Below are 22,474 nucleotides of genomic sequence, written 5' to 3' on the forward strand. Positions count from 1 at the left end.
AGGAGTTGAACACGTGGCTACAGGGATGGTGCAGGAGGGAGGGTTTCAGATTTCTGGATAACTGGGGCTCATTCTGGGGTCGGTGGGACCTCTACAAACGGGATGGTCTACACCTGGACCAGAGGGGTACCAATACCCTGGGGGGGAAATTTGCAAATGCTCTTCGGGAGGGTTTAAACTAGTTCAGCAGGGGATTGGGAACCTGAATTGTAGCTCCAGTATACAGGAGGTTGAAAGTAGTGAGGTCATGAGTAAGGTTTCAAAGTTGCAGGAGTGTACCGGCAGGCAGGAAGGTGGTTTAAAGTGTGTCTTCTTCAATGCCAGGAGCATCCGGAATAAGGTGGGTGAACTTGCGGCATGGGTTGGTACCTGGAACTTCGATGTGGCCATTTCGGAGACATGGATAGAGCAGGGCCAGGAATGGTTGTTGCAGGTGCCGGGGTTTAGATATTTCAGTAAGCTCAGGGAAGGTGGTAAAAGAGGGGGGGGGGGTGGCATTGTTAGTCAAGGACAGTATTACGGTGGCAGAAAGGACGTTTGATGAGGACTCGTCTACTGAGGTAGTATGGGCTGAGGTTAGAAACAGGAAAGGAGAGGTCACCCTGTTAGGTGTTTTCTATAGGCCTCCAAAAAGTTCCAGAGATGTAGAAGAGAGGATTGCAAAGATGATTCTGGAGAGGAGCGAAAGCAACAGGGTAGTTGTTATGGGGGACTTTAACTTTCCAAATATTGACTGGAAATGCTGTAGTTCGAGATGGGTCTGTTTTTGTCCAATGTGTGCAGGAGGGTTTCCTGACACAGTATGTAGATAGGCCAACGAGAGGCAAGGCCATATTGGATTTGGTACTGGGTAATGAACCAGGACAGGTGTTAGAAAACAGCGCGAGCGGAGAGAGCCGGGACAGCGAAAACAGCGCCGGAGGAGAGAGCCGGGAGATTTAAAAAGCGCGGGAGGAGAGAGCCCGGACAGCGAAAACAGCGCGAGCGGAGAGAGAGCCGGGACAGTGAAAACAGCGCGGGAGGAGAGAGCCGGGAGATTTAAAAAGCGCGGGAGGAGAGAGCCCGGACAGCGAAAACAGCGCGAGCGGAGAGAGAGCCGTGACAGCGAAAACAGCGCGGGAGGAGAGAGAACAAAGAACAAAGAAATGTACAGCACAGGAACAGGCCCTTCGGCCCTCCAAGCCCGTGACGACCATGCTGCCCGACTAAACTACAATTTTCTACACTTCCTGGGTCCGTATCCCTCTATTCCCATCCTATTCATGTATTTGTCAAGATGCTCCTTAAATGTCACTATCGTCCCTGCTTCCACCACCTCCTCCGGTAGCGAGTTCCAGGCACCCACTACCCTCTGCGTAAAAAACTTGCCTCGTACATCTACTCTAAACCTTGCCCCTCTCACCTTAAACCTATGCCCCCTAGTAATTGACCCATCTGCCCCGGGGAAAAGCCTCTTACTATCCACTCTGTCTATGCCCCTCATAATTTTGTATACCTCTATCAGGTCGCCCCTCAACCTCCTTCGTTCCAGTGAGAACAAACAGAGTTTATTCAACTGCTCCCCATAGCTATTGCCCTCCATACCAGGCAACATTCTGGTAAATCTCTTCTGCACCCTCTCTAAAGCCTCCACATCCTTCTGGTAGTGTGGCGACCAGCCGGGAGATTTAAAAAGCGCGGGAGGAGAGAGCCCGGACAGTGCTGGGAGAGGTGAGTGCACAAAAGGTGTGGCAGGAGTGCCTTTAGACATGGAGTGCTGATTGGAACAGAGTGCATCTGAGTTTAGGTGAGTGACTGAGTTCGGGTGAGTGGCTGTGTTTTTTGTTGATGTTCGGGTTTATCCTTAAGGTTGTATAAAAAATTTTTTTTAAAATTATTTAAATTAATTAACTAGTTGAATATGGCTGGACAGGTGATGTGCTGTTGCTGTATGATGATGGAACTGGTGGATCCCATTGAGACCGTCAGTGACCACATCTGCAGCAAGTGTTGGCTGCTCGAGGAACTTCGGCTCAGAATTGATGAGCTGGAGACCGAGTTGCACACACTGCGGCACATCAGGGAGGGGGAACATTACCTGGACACTGTTTCAGGAGGCAGTCACACCCGGTAGAACAAGTACTGTTAATTCGGACAGTGGTCAGGGACAGAGTGGTGTGACTGCAAGGGAGGCAGGTAGGGGGATCCTGAGTTTAGGAGTTGAGGAGCCTCAGCCCTTGACCTTGTCCAACAGGTATGAGGTACTTGCTCCCTGTGTGGATGAGGAAGAGGGCTATAGGGAGGATGCGTTGACTGACCACTGCACCGTGGTACAGGAAGCCATTCAAGAGGGGGGAGCAAAAAGACAAGTGGTAGTTGTAGGGGATTCTATAATTAGGGGGATTGATGGCATCCTTTGTAAGCCAGATCGAGAGTCCCGCCTGGTATGTTGCCTGCCCGGTGCCAGGGTGAGGGACATCTCTGATCGGCTTGAAAGGATTTTGGAGAGGGAGGGGGAGGATCCAGTTGTTGTGGTCCACGTTGGGACTAACAACATAGGTAAGACTAGGAAAGAGGACCTGTTTGGGGATTATCAAACACTAGGGACTAAATTAAAGAACAGGTCCTCCAGGGTTATAATCTCTGGAATACTACTCGAGCCACGTGCCAATTGGCATAGGGTTGAGAAAATTAGGGAAGTTAACACGTGGCTAAAGGAGTGGTGCGGGAAAGAGGGATTCCATTTCATGGGGCATTGGCATCAGTACTGGGGCAGGAGGGACCTGTACCGTTGGGACGGTCTTCACCTGAACCATTCTGGGACCAGTGTTCTAGCGAATAGGATAAATAGGTTGGTCACAAGGACTTTAAACTAGCAAGTTGGGGGGAAGGGAAGTGTAAAGCTATGGACATTATAATGGTTAATGGAGATCAAGGCAGCAGGTTACGTGACAGGTTATTATGTAGAGATATGGGTTCAAAGACAAGGAAAATTAGGAGAAAGGGTAAGAGGAAAAATAAATTGCGAAAAGTTACTGATCAAGGTGTTAGGATTCATAACAAAGACATAAAAAACAGTATAAGTGTACTTTACCTGAATGCTCGTAGTATACGAAATAAGGTAAATGAGTTGATGGCGCAAATCATCGTGAATGACTGATTTAGTGGCCATTACTGAAACATGGTTAAAAGATGGTCACGACTGGGAGTTAAATATCCAAGGGTATCAGACTATACGAAAGGATAGAATGGACGGTAAGGGCGGTGGTGTAGCTTTGTTGTTTAAGGATGGCATCCGGGTAATAGTAAGGGATGATATTGGTGCTATGGAGGACAAGGTTGAATCAATTTGGGTGGAAATCAGGAATAGTAAGGCGAAAAGGTCACTGATAGGAGTAGTCTATAGGCCACCAAATAGTAACTGGATGGTAGGACAGGCAATAAGCAAAGAAATAACGGATGCATGTAGAAATGGTACAGCGGTTAACATGGGAGATTTTAATCTGCATATCGATTGGTTTAACCAGGTTGGTAAAGGCAGCCTTGAGGAGGAGTTTATAGAATGTGCCCGGGATAATTTCCTGGAACAGTATGTAATGGAACCTACAAGGGAACAAGCGGTCCTAGATCTGGTCCTGTGTAATGAGACAGGATTGATTAATGATCTCACAGTTCGGGATCCTCGTGGAAGGAGCGACCACAATATGGTAGAATCATAGAATCATAGAAGTTTACAGCATGGAAACAGGCCCTTCGGCCCAACCAGTCCATGCCGCCCAGTTTTTACCATTAAGCTAGTCCCAGTTGCCCGCACTTGGCCCATAACCCTCTATACCCATCTTACCCATGTAACCATCTAAATGCTTTTTGAAAGACACAATTGTACCCGCTTCTACTACTACCTCTGGCAGCCCATTCCAGACACTCACTACCCTCTGAGTGAAGAAATTGCCCCTCTGGGCCCTTCTGAATCTCTCCCCTCTCACCTTAAACCTATGCCCTCTAGTTTTAGACTCCCCTACCTTTGGGAAAAGATGTTGACTATCTACCTTATCTATGCCCCTCATTATTTTATAGACCTCTATAAGATCACCCCTAAGCCTCCTACGCTCCAGGGAAAAAAGTCCCAGTCTATCCAGCCTCTCCTTATAACTCAAACCATCAAGTCCCGGCAACATCCTAGTAAATCTTTTCTGCACTCTTTCTAGTTTAATAATATCCTTTCTATAATAGGGTGACCAGAACTGCACACAGTATTCCAAGTGCGGCCGTACCAATGTCTTGTACAACTTCAACAAGACGTCCCAACTCCTATATTCAATGTTCTGACCAATGAAACCAAGCATGCCGAATGCCTTCTTCACCACCCTGTCCACCTGCGACTCCACCTTCAAGGAGCTATGAATGGTGGAATTTAAAATACAGATGGAGGATGACAAGGTAAAATCAAACACTGGTGTTTTGTGCTTAAACAAAGGCGATTACAATGGGATGAGAGAAGAACTAGCTAAGGTAGACTGGGAGCAAAGACTTCATGGTGAAGCAGTTGAGGAACAGTGGAGAACCTTCCGAGCGATCTTTCACAGTGTTCAGAAAAGGTTCATGCCGACAAAAAAGAAAGACGGTAGAAAGGGGAAAAATCGGCCGTGGATATCTAAGGAGGTGAGGGAGAGTATCAAATTGAAGGAAAAAACATACAAAGAGGCAAAAATTAGTGGGAGACTAGAGGACTGGGAAGTCTTTAGGGGACAACAGAAAGCTACTAAAAAAGCCATAAAGAAGAGTAAGGTAGACTATGAAAGTAAACTGGCTCAGAACATAAAAGCAGATAGTAAAAGCTTCTACAAATATATAAGACAAAAAAGAGTGGTTAAGGTAAATATTGGTCCTTTGGAAGATGAGAAGGGAGATTTAATAATAGGAGACGGGGAAATGGCTGAGGAGCTGAACAGGTTTTTTGAGTCAGTCTTCCCAGTGGAGGACACAAATAACATGCCAGTGACTGATGGAAATAAGGATATGATAGGTGAGGACCTTGAGATGATTGTAATCACTAAGGAGGCAGTATTGGGCAAGCTAATGGGGCTAAAGGTAGACAAGTCTCCTGGCCCTGATGGGATGCATCCCAGAGTGTTAAAAGAGATGGCTAGGGAAATTGTAAACGCACTAGTGATAATTTATCAAAATTCACTAGACTCTGGGGTGGTCCCAGAGGATTGGAAAGTAGCAAACGTGACACCACTGTTTAAAAAAGGAGGTCGGCAGAAAGCGGGTAATTATAGGCCGGTAAGCTTAACTTCGGTTGTAGGGAAAAATGCTGGAATCTATCATTAAGGAGGAAATAGCGGGGCACCTGGAGGGAAATTATCCCATTGGGCAGACGCAGCATGGGTTCACAAAGGGTAGGTCGTGTCTGACTAATTTGGTAGAATTTTTTGAGGACGTTACCAGTGCAGTAGATAACGGGGAGCCAATGGATGTGGTATATCTGGATTTCCAGAAAGCTTTTGACAAGGTGCCACACAAAAGGTTGCTGCATAAACTAAAGATGCATGGCATTGAGGGTAAAGTGGTAGCATGGGTAGAGGATTGGTTAACTAACAGAAAGCAGAGAGTGGGGATAAATGGGTGTTTCTCTGGTTGGCAACCTGTAACTAGTGGGGTCCCTCAAGGATCAGTGTTGTGCCCGCAGTTGTTCACAATTTACATAGACGATTTGGAGTTGGGGACCAAGTGCAATGTGTCAAAGTTTGCAGACGGCACTAAGATGAGTGGTAAAGCAAAAAAGGCAGAGGATACCGGAAGTTTGCAGAAGGATTTGGGTAGGTTAGGTGAATGGGCTAGGGTCTGGCAGATGGAATTCAATGTTGCCAAGTGTGAGGCTATCCATTTTGGGAGGAATAACAGCAGAATGGATTATTATTTAAACGGTAAGATGTTAAAACATGCTGCTGTGCAGAGGGACCTGGGTGTGCTGGTGCACAAGTCGCAAAAAGTTGGTGTGCAGGTGCAACAGGTGATTAAGAAGGCTAATCGAGTTTTGTCTTTCATTGCTAGAGGGATGGAGTTCAAGACTAGGGAGGTTATGCTGCAATTGTATAGGGTGTTGGTGAGGCCGCATCTGGAGTATTGTGTTCAGTTTTGGTCTCCTTACCTGAGAAAGGACATATTGGCACTGGAGGGAGTGCAGAGGAGATTCACTAGGTTGATCCCAGAGTTGAGGGGATTAGATTATGACGAGAGGTTGAGTAGACTGGGACTGTACTCATTGGAGTTTAGAAGTTTGGGGCAGCACGGTAGCATAGTGGTTAGCGCAATTGCTTCACAGCTCCAGGGTCCCAGGTTCGATTCCCGGCTGGGTCACTGTCTGTGCGGAGTCTGCACGTTCTCCCCGTGTGCGCGTGGGTTTCCTCTGGGTGCTCCGGTTTCCTCCCACAGTCCAAAGATGTGCAGGTTAGGTGGATTGGCCATGCTAAATTGCCCTTAGTGTCCAAAATTGTCCTTAGTGTTGGTTGAGTGGGGTTACTGGGTTATGGTGTGGGCTTGGGTAGGGTGCTCTTTCCAAGAGCCGGTGCAGACTCGATGGGCCGAATGGCCTCCTTCTGCACTGTAAATTCTATGAGAAGGATGCGGGGGGATCTTATTGAAACATATAAAATTATGAAGGGAATAGATAGGATAGATGCGGGCAGGTTGTTTCCACTGGTCGGGGAAAGCAGAACTAGGGGGCATAGCCTCCAAATAAGGGGAAGTAGATTTAGGACGGAGTGTAGGAGGAACTTCTTCACCCAAAGGGTTGTGAATCTCTGGAATTCCATGCCCAGTGAAGCAGTTGAGGCTCCTTCTTTAAACATTTTTAAGAAAAAGATAGATACCTTTCTAAAGAATAAAGGGATTTGGGGATATGGTGTACGGGCCGGAGAGTGGAGCTGAGTCCACAAAGATCAGCCATGATCTCATTAAATGGCGGAGCAGGCTCGAGGGGCCAGATGGCCTACTCCTGTTCCTAGTGCTTATGTTCTAGATTTGGAGGTAGGTGAGCACTTTGGTGACAGTGACCACAATTCGATTACGTTTACTTTAGTGATGGAAAGGGATAGGTATATACCGCAGGGCAAGAGTTATATCTGGGGGAAAGGCAATAATGATGCGATGAGGCATGACTTAGGCTGCATCGGATGGAGAGATAAACTGCAGGGGATGGGCACAATAGAAATGTGGAGCTTGTTCAAGGAACAGCTACTGCGTGTCCTTGATAAGTATGTACCTGTCAGGCAGGGAGGAAGTGGTCGAGCAAGGGAACCGTGGTTTACTAAAGCAGTCGAAACACTTGTCAAGAGGAAGAAGGAGGCTTATGTAAAGATGAGACATGAAGGTTCAGTTAGGGCGCTCGAGAGTTACAAGTTAGCTAGGAAGGACCTAAAGAGAGAGCTAAGAAGAGCCAGGAGGGGACATGAGAAGTCTTTGGCAGGTAGGGTCCAGGATAACCCTAAAGCTTTCTATAGATATGTCAGGAATAAAAGAATGACTAGGGTAAGATTAGGGCCAGTCAAGGACAGTGGTGGGAAGTTGTGCTTGGAGTCCGAGGAGATAGGAGAGGTGCTAAATGAATATTTTTTTTGTCAGTATTCACACAGGAAAAAGACAATGTTGTCGAGGAGAATACTGAGATTCAGGCTACTAGACTAGAAGGGCTTGAGGTGCAGAAGGAGGTGTTAGCAATTCTGGAAAGTGTGAAAATAGCTAAATCCCCTGGGCCGGATGGGATTTATCCTAGGATTCTCTGGGAAGCTAGGGAGGAGATTGCTGAGCCTTTGGCTTTGATCTTTAAGTCATCTTTGTCGACAGGGATAGTGCCAGAAGACTGGAGGATAGCAAATGTTGTCCCCTTGTTCAAGAAGGGGAGTAGAGACAGCCCCGGTAACTATAGACCAGTGAGCCTTACTTCTGTTGTGGGCAAAATCTTGGAAAGGTTAAGAAGAGATAGGATGTATAATCATCTGGAAAGGAATAATTTGATTAGAGATAGTCAACACGGTTTTGTGAAGGGTAAGTCGTGCCTCACAAACCTTCTTGAGTTCTTTGAGAAGGTGACCAAACAGGTAGATGAGGGTAAAGCAGTTGATGTGGTGTATATGGATTTCAGTAAAGCGTTTGATAAGGTTCCCCACGGTAGGCTACTGCAGACAATACGGAGGCATGGGATTCAGGGAGATTTAGCAGTTTGGATCAGAAATTGGCTAGCTGGAAGAAGACAAAGGGTGGTGGTTGATGGGAAGTGTTCAGACTTGATCCAGCTACTCGTGGTGTACCACAAGGATCTGTTTTGGGGCCACTGCTGTTTGTCATTTTTATAAATGACCTGGAGGAGGGCGTAGAAGGATGGGTGAGTAAATTTGCAGATGGCACTAAAGTCGGTGGAGTTGTGGACAGTGCGGAAGGATGTTACAAGTTACAGAGGGACATAGATAAGCTGCAGTGCTGGGAAGAGAGGTGGCAAATGGAGTTTAATGCAGAAAAGTGTGAGGTGATTCATTTTGGAAGGAATAACAGGAAGACAGAGTACTGGGCTAATGGTAAGATTCTTGGCAGTGTGGATGAGCAGAGAGATTTCGGTGTCCATGTACATAGATCCCTGAAAGTTGCCACCCAGGTTGAGAGGGTTGTTAAGAAGGCGTACGGTGTGTTAGCTTTTATTGGTAGAGGGATTGAGTTTCAGAGCCATGAGGTCATGTTGCAGCTGTACAAAACTCTGGTGCGGCCGCATTTGGAGTATTGCGTGCAATTCTGGTCGCCGCATTATAGGAAGTACGTGGAAGCATTGGAAAGGGTGCAGAGGAGATTTACCAGAATGTTGCCTGGTATGGAGGGAAGATCTTATGAGGAAAGGCTGAGGGACTTGAGGCTGTTTTCGTTAGAGAGAAGAAGGTTAAGAGGTGACTTAATTGAGGCATACAAGATGATCAGAGGATTGGATAGGGTGGACAGTGAGAGCCTTTTTCCTCGGATGGTGATGTCGATCACGAGGGGACATAGCTTTAAATTGAGGGGAGATAGATATAGGACAGATGTCAGAGGTAGGTTCTTTACTCAGAGAGTAGTAAGGGCGTGGAATGCCCTGCCTGCAACAGTAGTGGACTCGCCAACACTAAGGACATTCAAATGGTCATTGGATAGACATATGGACGATAAGGGAATAGTTTAGATGGGCTTTAGAGTGGTTTCACAGGTCGGCGCATCATCGAGGGCCGAAGGGCCTGTACTGCGCTGTAATGTTCTATGTTCTAAACTAAAACCGTCTGCACTTATGGAGTCCGTATCCTTCCATTCCCACCCTATTCATATATCTGTCGACAAGTCCCTTAAATGCCGCTATCGTACCGGCTCCCACCACCTCCACAGGCAGCGCGTTCCATATATTTACCACCCTCTGTAAAAAACGTGTCTCGCACAACTGTTCTAAACTTTTCCCCACGCACTTTAAACCTATGTCTCCTCGTACTTGACTCTCCTACCCTAGGAAAGAGCATCTGACTAACCATTCTATCCATGCCACTCATAATCTTATAGACCTCTATCAGGTCGCCTCTCAACCTCCGTCGTTCCAGTGAGAACAGACGGAGTTTATCCAACCTCTCCTCGTAGCTCATGCTCTCCACACCAGGCAACATCCTAGTAAACCGCTTCTGTACCCTCTCCAAAGCATCCACATCCTTCTGGTAGTGTGGCGACCAGAATTGAACACAAATATGCTGGACCAATCGTACAGCATATTTGCAGGAGGGTTCTTGCCTGGGCAGTTGCTCCTCCTTCTTCCAGCTCCACATTGTTGGCTATCCTCCGCGGCTCCTCCCCTGCTCCATACACAGTTTGGCAGGGTGGCCATCCTGTGGACTCAGTTCTCAGTGAGAGCCTAGACTAAGTGACAGCCAGATATTAGATCCAGGAGGCCACCGTACCTAATGTTATCCTCATCCAACTTCCTCATCAGCGCTCTTTCCGGTAGGCAGGAGTGGGACTCTGGCTGAATTTCAGTATAACCGAGTTCATTGCCCTGGACACAGAGCAGCTACCTCAGTGCAGACAGTGACCCAGAGGCAATGCCTGGAACATTCTGTCTGCCTCCCAGGTACAAAATGTTATACCAACAATAAGCAGCTTTAGTGTTTCCTGCTCCCAAAGTGACCATTGGAGGATGTGATTTTGTGTAAGCAGTAAGCCCATGGGCTTTGTCTATTGTAGAAGCTGCACTTTTTCAGAATATAGAGTATAGAAAGGGGTCTTTTAGCCCATCACACTGTGCTGACTCTTGGAAAGAGCCATCCATTTCCCTGCACTTTCCCCATAACCATATAAAACATTCTTCAATGATTTATCCAATTTTCTTTTGAAAATGATTGGATCTGCTTCCATTGCCCTTCCAGGCAGTGCATTGCCAGGTTACACAAGTCATTCTGTAAAAACAATTCCTCTCGTGCACACTCCCCCCCCCCCCCCCCCTCACACACACCCACTCCCCACCCTCGTCACCGGCCCCACCCTCGTCACCGGCCCCACCCTCGTCACCGTCCCCACCCTTGTCCCCATCCCCACCCTCGTCCCCGACCCACGTCCCCACTCCTCGACCCCACTTCCCACCCTCGTCCTCACTCCCACTCCCCACCCTCAACCCCACCCTCAACCCCACTCCCCACCCTCGTCCCCACTCCCACTCCCCACCCTCGACCCCACTCCCCACCTTCAAGCCCACTCCCCACCCTCGACCCCACTCCCCATTCCCCATCCTCATTCTCCCCGCTCTCCCCATCTTTGTCTCTGTGCTTATCCCCCTAACTCCGCCCACCCTGATCCCAGCCTGATTCAAACTCTCGCCCCAGTTACACACCTCCCTCATTTCATCCCTTTCCCTGTGTTGTCTATAAATGTTTAGATTGGCAGTTTTAGCATTAAAATGTTTACATTGAAGCGAATCAACAAAACTCCTGACGAGAGATGTTAAATGGGCTGCAGGTGCTCACATATGCAACATTTTTCAATAGAAACTGTTTTCACGCAGACTCCTGCACCTGTGTTCTGTGGCATGGCTGCTCCACATTTCCAACTAACGTGATTCTGAGCACACAAAAAAATCACCTTCAATTAGTGTCCTCTTCACCCTGACACAGAATGCGGTGGAAATCTGACGCACTGCTCACAGTGCAGCTCTCTGTTCGGATTTTCCTGCACACAGCAGGATTTAATGAAAGTCAGCAAGTCTCTGAGACACAACAACCGGAATCGCTCAGCGCCTGCTCCCGCCACCAGCTCCAGTCAGCTCACAGATGACGCGGCAGATTCCCATTTAATCAGGTTGCTAGCATTTGAGTTTGTAATGTGTCGCACAGCAGCTCAATGTTACAAAGCACAGTTCCGCCTGGGACAGGACGCAAAGCAGCTGAATTATCCATGACACTTTTCACATTTATAACGCGTGCTCTCGTATTAACCCGATATTTCATTTTAATCTAAGCGTTTCCAAAGACCAGACATTCCCGGCGGGAAAATGACTCAGACACACAAGGATCTCGAATCACGTGGAGAAAATACAGACTATTTTGCCGATCATGTCTGCACCAACTCTCTACAGCTGGTCCCACTCACCTGCCATTTCCCTTCAGTCCTGCAAATCTTCCTCTTTCGAGAATGAGCCAATTCCCTTTTGAAATCTGAAATGATATTGCCTCCATCACACTGTCAGGCAGTGCAATCCAGATCCTGGCCATTCATTACAAAACACATCTTTCCTCATGTTGTCTCTGGTTCTTTGGCCAATCACATTAAATCAACGTCCTCTGGTTCCCGACCCTTCCTTCAGTAGGAACGGTTTCTCTTGTCTACTCTATTCAGATTCCATGTGAGTTAGATCATCTCTATCAAATTTCCCCCATCCCTCTTTGCACCAAGTAGATCAGCCCCAGTTTCTCCAATCTGTCCTCACAACCAAGTTCCTCAACCCTGGATCCATTCTTGTGAATCTTTTCAGCACTTTCCTAAAGCATTCACATCCTTCTGAAAGTGAGGCGCTCGGGCAGCGCGGTAGCACAGTGGTTAGCACTGTGGCTTCACAGCGCCAGGGTCCCAGGTTCGATTCCCGGTTTGGTTCACTGTCTGTGCGGAGTCTGCACGTTTCCCCCCGTGTCTGCGTGGGTTTCCTCCGGGTGCTCCGGTTTCCTCCCACAAGTCCTGAAAGACGTGCTGTTAGATGAATTGGACATTCTGAATTCTCCTTCTGTGCACCCGAACAGGCGCCGGAATGTGGCGACTCGGGGCTTTTCACAGTAACTTCATCGCAATATAAGCCTACTTGTGACAATAAAGATTATTAAAATGATAACTAGCTGCAATACTTCAGCTGAAGTTCACCATAACTTTCTTGCTCCTACTTAAGAAGACCAATGTCCCGTAGACCTTCGGCGGGATTCCCCGTTCCTGAGACTGAGTGTTAACGCCGGGGCAGGATGTGTGGACTCCCCGTGCCGCACCTGGACCGATTCAGCGACTGTGGAGGGGCTAGCACCGGGGCCACGTGGAGCAGAATCGAAACGGTGCCGGATTTGCCATGTCCGAGATTGACACTCAGGAGGCCGTATAAACACAAGATAGCAGCAAGATGTGCAGCTCCAAGGTTCACAGACGTCGAGCTCGAGACCCTCCTGGACGTGGTGGGGGAGAGGTGGGCCACCCTGTATCCCGGCCCGGGAAGGAGGCTGCCAGCCGCTGCCATTTACCGTGCCTGGGCGCAGGTGGCAGAGGTGGACACCGTCTGGACCGGCCAGCAGTGCTGGAAGAAACTGCACTGTGCCCCTGGCACCAACCCCCGCCCCACACACCCTTGACCCCACCCCCACCACATGCTGGCACCCATACCTGCCGCCATGGCCGGGTGCCCTGGCCACGAAGGCCACCAGCTACCCACCCCGGGGCTGCATGCGTCGGACTGTTTAACAGTGTCGTTTACTGTTTCCCCCCCGTCCTCCCAGGAGAAGGCCGCCCATAACTGCCAGGAGTGGGAGAGAACTGGAGGGGGAACGCCGGACCTGCGGCCCCTCACCGTGGCAGAGCAGAGGAACCTGGACATGGTTGGCGGCCGGAGGAAAGGGAGGTCACCAGGGTGGAGGTCGGCCGTGAGCGAGACCCCGTTGTGATTTCCCCCACCCCCCTCACCCACGCCCCACCCTCACCCCCACACCACCCCCACCCTCACCCCACCCCCACCCTCACCCCACCATCACCCCACCCTCAACTCCACCCCCACCCCAACCTCACCCCCACCCCAAACCCCACCCCACCCTCACCCCCACACCACCCACACCCCCACCCCACCCCCAGCCCACCCTCAACTCTACCCCCTCACCCGGTCTAATCATCCATCTTGTCTTGTGTCTTGCAGGACCTGCTAGTGATGGGGCGGGTTATCTGGTGTCCCCCACTCCCAGCCAGTGCCACAGATTGAACCCCCTCCCCCTCCGGTGCCACAGCCTGAGGCCCCCCCACCCCCTCCCGTGCCAGCCAGCGACGAGGACAGCAGCACGGACAGCAGTCCAAGACCAAGACACCGCGGAGCTCGAGTCGGAGGACGACACTAATTTCCCGTCACAGCTTCTCCAACACCCTCCACCATCCCAGAGACGCTCACCTCATTTGGCCACTTTAGTGAAGAGGATCCTGGGACACCCTCTGATGCTGACCACACAGCTAATCCAGTACAGACAATCCCATTGATCGTGGAGATGCAGTTGCAGGGGTTGTCGGCGAGCACCCAGTATCTGCAGGTGCAGTTGGAGGAGTCCGAGTTTAGCAGCAGGAGGTGGTGCTGACCATGTGTGCCACCCAGGCCAACACCGCACGGGTGGCGTCCACAGTGGAGGATTGGGGCGAGGGTTTTGGCAATGGATCAGCATGTCCAAGGCCTGGGGCATTCTTGCAGGCACTAACCATGGCCCAAGATAGGGCTGTCCTCTCACAGGCAGCCATGTGCCAGAGCCACTTGGACATTGCAGCGACGGTTGTGAGTGTGGCCCAGTCACAGCAGGTCGTGGCTGGGAACATCGGCGACATTGCCCAGGCGCTGGCCGGCATGGCGTAGACACAAAGAGAGGTGACCCAGACCCAGACCCAGACCCAGAGGGAGGTGGCTCAGTCACTGGCTGATGCGACACAGACCCAGAAGCTGGTGGCACAGTCACAGCGTGATGTGGCATAGTCTCAGGCAGCGATGGTCCACTCCCTGTGCTCCATGGTCGCGAACGTGCATACCCTAATTGAAACCAGAGCGGGCCTCCAGGCTGGCACCGCAGATAATGGGGGAGCCTGAAGGGCTAGCTCCGCTTGCACCCCGCCACATTGAGTAGCCAGGGGACCATCGGGCACCCCGAGGGAGGAGGTGGTGATGGGGCCCGGGCCGGTGACTCCCACAGGGGAGGTGCAGGAACAACATCGGACTCCGCCCCCCGTCTCTGCCGTATCTGGTGGGCAGCAGGCAGAAGAGGGAGACACCACGCCACCTGGGACACCCGAGCAGCAGCCAGTCACATCCAGGCCTGGTTGCCCCAGAAGACGGCCGCCAACAGGGACCTAGGTCACAGGGCGGGAATCGCAGCAGTCCGCCTCCACTCCTGCTGACCGTCTGGGGAACTACCTAGACGTAGTGTTAGGGCCCGTAAGGCCAGAAAGTTAGACACCAGTTAAGTTGGCAAGGGTGCAGGGCACAATTTAGGTATGGGGCTAGGGCACGTATATGTAAATATTTGTGCATATTAAACACCCGTTCACACTATTACAACCTGCCTCGGTGCTGTGTCAGATGGGTGTGAGGGGTGGGCTGGTCTGGGCCATAGGGGGGGCGCAGGGAGAAATGGGTGGAAGTTGTGGGTGGGGTGGGGTGGGCTCCTCCTCCCTACCGTCCCCAACACCACCTCCCCAGGGAATCGAATGGGACCATGCGATGGAATGGCCAGCTCGCATGCAGGGAACACCCATGTGGACGGTGGAAGTGCTACCGTGGGCAGGAGTCGAACGTTGACAAGTGATGCGGAGCACCAGAGCTCATCACAGAAAAGGTTGTTCTCACCCTCCATCCCATAGGCCAGGCCCACTGTTACTGCCAAACCAGGGTCCCCACCCCCGTAGTGCGGCAGGTATGTGTCACGGAGGGGGCTGCAGTTGGGGGGGGGGGGGGGGGGGGGGGGGAGATGTGGTGTTCGTGCCCCATGCCATTTCCCCGCCTCTAGTTGGTAAACCTGGAGGCGATCAGAGCACCCCATGCCCGTTGGTCCTGGCGCACACGTTGTGCAGTCTCCCGTGCCTGCCTGGGCCCCATGTCCTGCCCATTGAAGGGGCTGTTTAGCACAGGGCTAAATCGCTGGCTTTGAAAGCAGACCAAGGCAGGCCAGCAACACGGTTCAATTTCCGTAACAGCCTCCCCGAACAGGCGTCGGAATGTGGCGACTAGGGGCTTTTCACAGTAACTTCATTTGAAGCCTACTTGTGACAATAAGCGATTTTCATTTCATTTTTCATTTTCATTTTTTCACTTCCTTGCCTTCCCCCACATCCCCCTCGTCGGAGGGGGCTTGGGCTTCATCCTCCTCCTCCAGCATGTCGCCCCTCTGCTGCGCGATGTGGAGGATGCAGCAGGCTGCCGGAGCGGGCGACCCTCCCAGCGTCATACTGGAGGGCCCAAAACGAGTGGTCCGGGCACCTGAACTGCATCTTCAGGACGCAGAAGCACCGCTCGATCACACACCTGGTTGCTGTATGGGCGTCGTTGTAGCGGGACTCCACGTTGGTCTGTGGCCTCCGGATAGGTGTCATCAGCCACGACCACAGTGGATAAGCCCCGTCACCCAGGAGCCAATCCCCCCCAGCCGGGGCGGCATCTCAAACATGTCAGGAATCCAAGTGTGCCAGGATGGAGGCGCTGTGCACACTGCCCGGGTATCGTGCGCAGACATGTATGATGCGCATCTGATGGTCACACACTAGCTGCACGTTCATCGAGTGGAACCCCTTTCGGTTTGTGCAGAGCAGCCTGTCATCTGCAGGTCCTCTTAGGGGGAGATGCATCCCGTTGATCACCCCCTGGACCCAGGGCATGTCAGTGATGGCGCAGAACCCTGCTACCCGGGCATCCTGGTGGGCTCGGTCCGACCTGGCATATAGGGCCTCCGCGACAGGGCAGATGCATCTTTGCTCTGCGAGGTCCCTTACAGGTCCCCATTCAGCGCCTGAAAGGAGCCCATGGTGTAAAAGTTCAGGGCGACCGTCACCTTGTCGACCACTGGGAGCGGTGTCCTCCCCCTTGCCCCGCGGTGCCAGGTGTACCATCATCTGGCAGATATGTCGCACTGACTCCGTGCTCAGCCGGAGTGTTCGATGGCATGCCCGATCCGCCAGGTTCTCGAATTACAGGCGCTACCGGTACACCCGAGGTCTCATGCGGTGCCTCCTTGAGACCTCATCCGCCTCGGCTTGTTGGGCGGCCGGCTCTCCATCCTGGGCGGCTGCCTTCTGTTCCTCTGCTGCCCGCTCTGCTGCTGCCTGCTCCGCTGTTGCAGCTTCCTCCTCCTCGAACAGCTAGCTCCAGCTCGTACAGCCGCAGGGCATCCCCCAGGGCTGTGGCGTCCAGCAGGAAGTAAACTTCGCCGTGGGGAACTCGGCCCATTGGAGGCGGAGAACCGGGAGGCTCCAGAGAATCCCGGGTCGGGGCCGCTAATGATATGTTAACGGTGTTTACTGTACGTGTGTTCTGGAACGCATTGATGCCACTATCGAGGCGACGGAGAATTGCGATTTTGCATGAAATCAGCGCCCGCCACGATTTTGATGTCGGAACCGATTCTCCGTCCAATCAGCTGATGGCTAATCCCGCCCCTGATGCTTGCTGTCTGGATCTAGCCTGCCACCTTCAATGATTTGTGCACATTTAGCCTCAAATCCCTCTGTTCCTTCTCTGCATTAAATTTCATCTGTCACATGATCACCCATTCCACCAATGGGTGGAATGAGGTCTCTCCCGATCGTCCTCACAGCCAACAATGTCTCTGAGTTTTGTGTCACTGGCAAATTTTTAAATTGTGCCCCGTGCACCCGAATGAAGGTCATTAAATAGACCAAGAAAAACAGTGACCCTAATACCAATCCTTGTGGATTACAGTCAGAAATACTACCATTCACCAGTACTCGTGTTTCCTGTCACTCTGAATATTTTGCATCCATGATGCCACAACCCTGTTATTCCATGAGCTTTAAGATTAATCTCATCAAAATCCCGGTTATCTCAGCACAAATCTGTTTAAGAAGGGTAGCAAGGATAATCCAGGGAACTACAGGCCGGTGAGCCTTACTTCAGTGGTAGGGAAATTACTGGAGAGAATTCTTCGAGACAGGATCTACTCCCATTTGGAAGCAAATGGACGTATTAGTGAGAGGCAGCATGGTTTTGTGAAAGGGAGGTCGTGTCTCACTAACTTGATAGAGTTTTTCAAAGAGGACACAAAGATGATTGATGCAGGTAGGGCAGTGGATGTTGTCTATATGGACTTCAGTAAGGCCTTTGACAAGGTCCCTCATGGTAGACTAGTACAAAAGGTGAAGTCACACGGGATCGGGGGTGAGCTGGCAAGGTGGATACAGAACTGGCTAGGTCATAGAAGGCAGAGAGTAGCAATGGAAGGATGCTTTTCTAATTGGAGAGCTGTGACCAGTGGTGTTCCGCAGGGATCAGTGCTGGGACCGTTGCTGTTTGTAGTATATATAAATGATTTGGAGGAAAATGTAACTGGTCTGATTAGTAAGTTTGCAGACGACACAAAGGTTAGTGGAATTGCGGATAGCGATGAGGACTGTCAGAGGATACAGCAGGATTTAGATTGTTTGGAGACTTGGGCGGAGAGATGGCAGATGGTGTTTAATCCGGACAAATGTGAGGTAATGCATTTTGGAAGGTCTAATGCAGGTAGGGAATATACAGTGAATGGTAGAACCCTCAAGAGTATTGAAAGTCAGAGAGACCTAGGTGTACAGGTCCACAGGTCACTGAAAGGGGCAACACAGGTAGAGAAGGTAGTCAAGAAGGCATACAGCATGCTTGCCTTCGTTGGCTGGGGCATTGAGTATAAGAATTGACAAGTCATGTTGCAGCTGTATAGAACCTTAGTTAGGCCACACTTGGAGTATAGTGTTCAATTCTGGGCGCCACACTACCAGAAGGATGTGGAGGCTTTAGAGAGGGTGCAGAAGAGATTTACCAGGATGTTGCCTGGTATGGAGGGCATTAGCTATGAGGAGCAGTTGAATAAACTCGGTTTGTTCTCACTGGAACAACGGAGGTTGAGGGGCGACCTGATAGAGGTCTACAAAATTATGAGGGGCATAGACAGAGTGGATAGTCAGAGGCTTTTCCCCAGGGTAGTGGGGTCAATTACTAGGGGGCATAGGTTTACGGTGAGAGGGTCAAGGTTTAGAGTAGATGTACGAGGCAAGTTTTTTACGCAGAGGGTAGTGGGTGCCTGGAACTCGCTACCGGAAGAGGTGGTGGAAGCAGGGACGATAGTGACATTTAAGGGGCATCTTGACAAATACATGACTAGGATGGGAATAGAGGGATACGGACCCAGGAAGTGTAGAAGATTGTAGTTTAGTCGGGCAGCATGGTCGGCACGGGCTTGGAGGGCCGAAGGGCCTGTTCCTGTGCTGTACTTTTCTTTGTTCTTTGTTTGTTCTTTGCAAGTTAGTTCAACACTATTTGCATAAAACAAATCATGCTGGCTTTCCTTAATTAACCCGTATCTGTCCATGGCTTGGTATTATCATTTAATAATAATTATCTTTATTGTCACAAGTAGGCTTACATTAACACTGCAATGAAGTTACTGTGAAAACCCCCTAGTCGCCACATCCCGGCGCCTGTTCGGGTACACAGAGGGAGAATTCAGAATGTCCAATTAACCTAACAGCACGTCTTTGGGGACTTGTGGGAGGAAACCGGAGCTCCCGGAGGAAACCCACGCAGACACGTCCGCACAGACAGTGACCCAAGCCGGGAATTGAACCTCCAACTTGGAACGTCAGCAGCCCGTGCTGTAGCTGTAATAAAGGACTTGTTTATAAATCCAAGGGTCTCCACTGGTCCCTCGTGAGCGTGAGGGTGAAGTACTCTCTTGCTGTATAGTTGTGAGGGTGAAGTACTCTCTTGCTGTATAGTTGTGAGGGTGAAATACTCTCTTGCTGTATAGTTGTGAGGGTGAAGTACTCTCTTGCTGTATAGTTGTGAGGGTGAAGTACTCTCTTGCTGTATAGTTGTGAGGGTGAAGTACTCTCTTGCTGTATAGTTGTGAGGGTGAAGTACTCTCTTGCTGTATAGTTGTGAGGGTGAAGTACTCTCTTGCTGTATAGTTGTATAATTTCCCCTCTACAAGGAAAGTTGGGCAGGTTGAGTCTGCACTCATTGGAGTTTAGAAGAACCAGGGGTGATTTTATTCAAACATAGAATTTCCTGAGGGGTAGATGTTGTGAGGATGTTACCTCTTGTGGGGAATTAAAAAGGACAGCACTGTGACACAGTGGCAAGCACTGCTGCTCACAGCTCCAGGGAAATAGGGGTCCAGGTTCGATTCCCAGCTTGGGTCACTGTCTGTGCGGAGTCAACACGTTCTCCCCGTGTCTGCGTGGGTTAAGCACTGGGCTAAATCGCTGGCTTTGAAAGCAGACAAGGCAGGCCAGCAGCAAGGTTCAATTCCCGTACCAGCCTCCCCGAACAGGCGCCGGAATGTGGCGACTAGGGGCTTTTCACAGTAACTTCATTTGAAGCCTACTTGTGACAATAAGTGATTTTCATTTTCATTTCATTTCATTTCCCTCCGGGTGCTCCGATTTCCTCCCACAGTCCAAAGGTGTGCGTGTTAGGTGGACTGGACATGATCAATGTGCAGGGTTACGGGGATGGGGCAAGATAGATAAGCCTAGGTAGAGTGGTCTTTTGGCGGGTCTGTCCTTTTCAGTGCAGACTCGATGGGCTGAATGGCCTCCTTCTGCACTGTAGGGATTCTAGCGGGCACACTTTAAAAATATGGGTCTCCCATTTCAGACATAAATTTCATCTCCTGGAGTCGCTAGTCTGGAATTCTCTTCCCCAGGCAGAGTGGGGACTGGGTTATTGAATAAACTCAAGACGGAGTTAGACAAACAAGGGAGTCAATGGTTAGAGGGGGACAGACAAGAAAGTGAGGTTACGGCCACAATCAGATTGGTCATGATCTAATTGAATGGTACAGCAGGTTTGAAGGGCAGACGGGCCAAATCCTGCTATTTCTGATGGTCCGGCACAGTTTAGTTACCAACAATGCAGTGATTGCCGTGTCAACAACCATCAGAATGGGGTCTCAGTGAGACTTCAACAAAATTCAGCAATTAAACGCAATGAAATGTAGCAGCATAGACAAGTTTGCTGATGCTCAGGATTGAGAAAATTAGAGCAAATGGTGGTTCTCAGATTGGAAGTGATGCACCCCATGTCTCAAGAGCAGGGTGAGTTTTGTTTTCACTCTGTGATGTTAACTTGGACACACAAAGCACTAATCAGACTGGAAGCTCAAACATTGAAGCACTGGCTGTGAGACATGGATCAACAATATTTCACTGATGTATATAATGCACATTGGAACTGCTGCTTTTAGGGTGGTGGATTGTCTTGTACTTATAGCTCTAGAACCTATAAGGTTCAACAATCCTTCTTACCTTGAATCGAAGACAGATAAACAAATGAGTCTTCATGCTTCAGATTTTCCAAAAACACCTAAAACAATAAAACTTCAGTGATGAGCAACATGAGACAGATCACATCAATGAGCAGAGTCCCAGACTGGAAATGTCCAGCCAATTATCAACAGCAATGTTTTACAAACCTTTCTCCCCAGGATCCACTTTGGCCAACCGGCTGGCCTTGGCGACCCACACCGCCTGGCCTTGGCGACCCACACCGGCTGGCCTTGGCGACCCACACCGGCTGGCCTTGGTGACCCACACCGGCTGGGCTTGCCGACCCACACCGGCTGGCCTTGGCGACCCACACCGGCCGACCTTGGCGACCCACAACGGCTGGCCTTGGTGACCCACACCGGCTGGCCTTGCCGACCCACACCGGCTGGCCTTGGCGACCCACACCGGCCGACCTTGGCGACCCACAACGGCTGGCCTTGGTGACCCACACCGGCTGGCCTTGCCGACCCACACCGGCCGACCTTGGCGACCCACAACGGCCGACCTTGGCGACCCACACCGGCTGGCCTTGGCGACCCACACCGGCTGACCTTGGCGACCCACACCGGCCGACCTTGGCGACCCACACCGGCTGACCTTGGCGACCCACACCGGCTGGCCTTGGCAACCCACATCGGCCAACCTGTCCGACCCACACCGGCTGACCTTGCCGACCCACACCGGCCGACCTTGCCGACCCACACCGGCTGGCCTTGGCGACCCACACCGCCTGGTCTTGGCAACCCGCACCGGCTGACCTTGGCGACCCGCACCGGCTGGCCTTGGTGACCCACACCGGCTGACCTTGCCGACCCACACCGGCCGACCTTGGTGACCCACACTGGCTGGCCTTGCCGACCCACACCGCCTGGTCTTGGCAACCCGCACCGGCTGACCTTGGCGACCCGCACCGGCTGACCTTGGCGACCCACACCGGCCGACCTTGGTGACCCACACCGGCTGGCCTTGCCGACCCACACCGGCTGGCCTTGGTGACCCACACCGGCTGGCCTTGGCGACCCACACCGCTTGGCCTTGGTGACCCACACCGGCTGACCTTGGTGACCCACACCGCCTGGCCTTGGCAACCTGCACCGGCTGTCCTTGCCGACCCACACCGCCTGGCCTTCCCGGCCCACACCGCCTGGCCTTGGCGACCCGCACCGGCTGGCCTTGGTGACCCACACTGGCTGGCCTTGGCGTCCCACACCGGCTGACCTTGCCGACCCACACCGGCCGACCTTGCCGACCCACACCGCCTGGTCTTGGCAACCCGCACCGGCTGACCTTGGCGACCTACACCAGCTGGCCTTGGCGACCCGCACCGGCTGGCCTTGCCGACCCACACCGGCTGGCCTTGGTGACCCACACCGGCTGACCTTGCCGACCCACACCGGCCGACCTTGCCGACCCACACCGCCTGGTCTTGGCAACCCGCACCGGCTGACCTTGGCGACCTACACCAGCTGGCCTTGGCGACCCGCACCGGCTGACCTTGCCGACCCACACCGGCCGACCTTGCCGACCCACACCGCCTGGCCTTGGCAACCCGCACCGGCTGTCCTTGCCGACCCACACCGCCTGGCCTTCCCGGCCCACACCGCCTGGCCTTGGCGACCTACACCAGCTGGCCTTGGCAACCCGCACCGGCTGGCCTTGCCGACCCACACCGCCTGGCCTTCCCGGCCCACACCGCCTT

General features: G+C 51.6%; 1 protein-coding gene across 1 annotated transcript in view; it reads right to left on the reverse strand.

The window, feature by feature from the left end:
• tango6 (transport and golgi organization 6 homolog (Drosophila)) overlaps window positions 1-22,474 on the reverse strand; it is a 301,792-nt gene that overhangs the window by 119,562 nt on the left and 159,756 nt on the right. Inside the window, exon 21 of the mRNA XM_072466775.1 lies at window positions 20,755-20,812. Coding sequence (XP_072322876.1) covers window positions 20,755-20,812 — 58 coding nt within the window. The remainder of the gene's footprint in view (window positions 1-20,754; window positions 20,813-22,474) is intronic.

This window comes from Scyliorhinus torazame, chromosome 10 (genome assembly GCF_047496885.1).
Source record: "Scyliorhinus torazame isolate Kashiwa2021f chromosome 10, sScyTor2.1, whole genome shotgun sequence".
In the NCBI taxonomy this organism is placed as follows: Eukaryota; Metazoa; Chordata; class Chondrichthyes; order Carcharhiniformes; family Scyliorhinidae; genus Scyliorhinus; species Scyliorhinus torazame.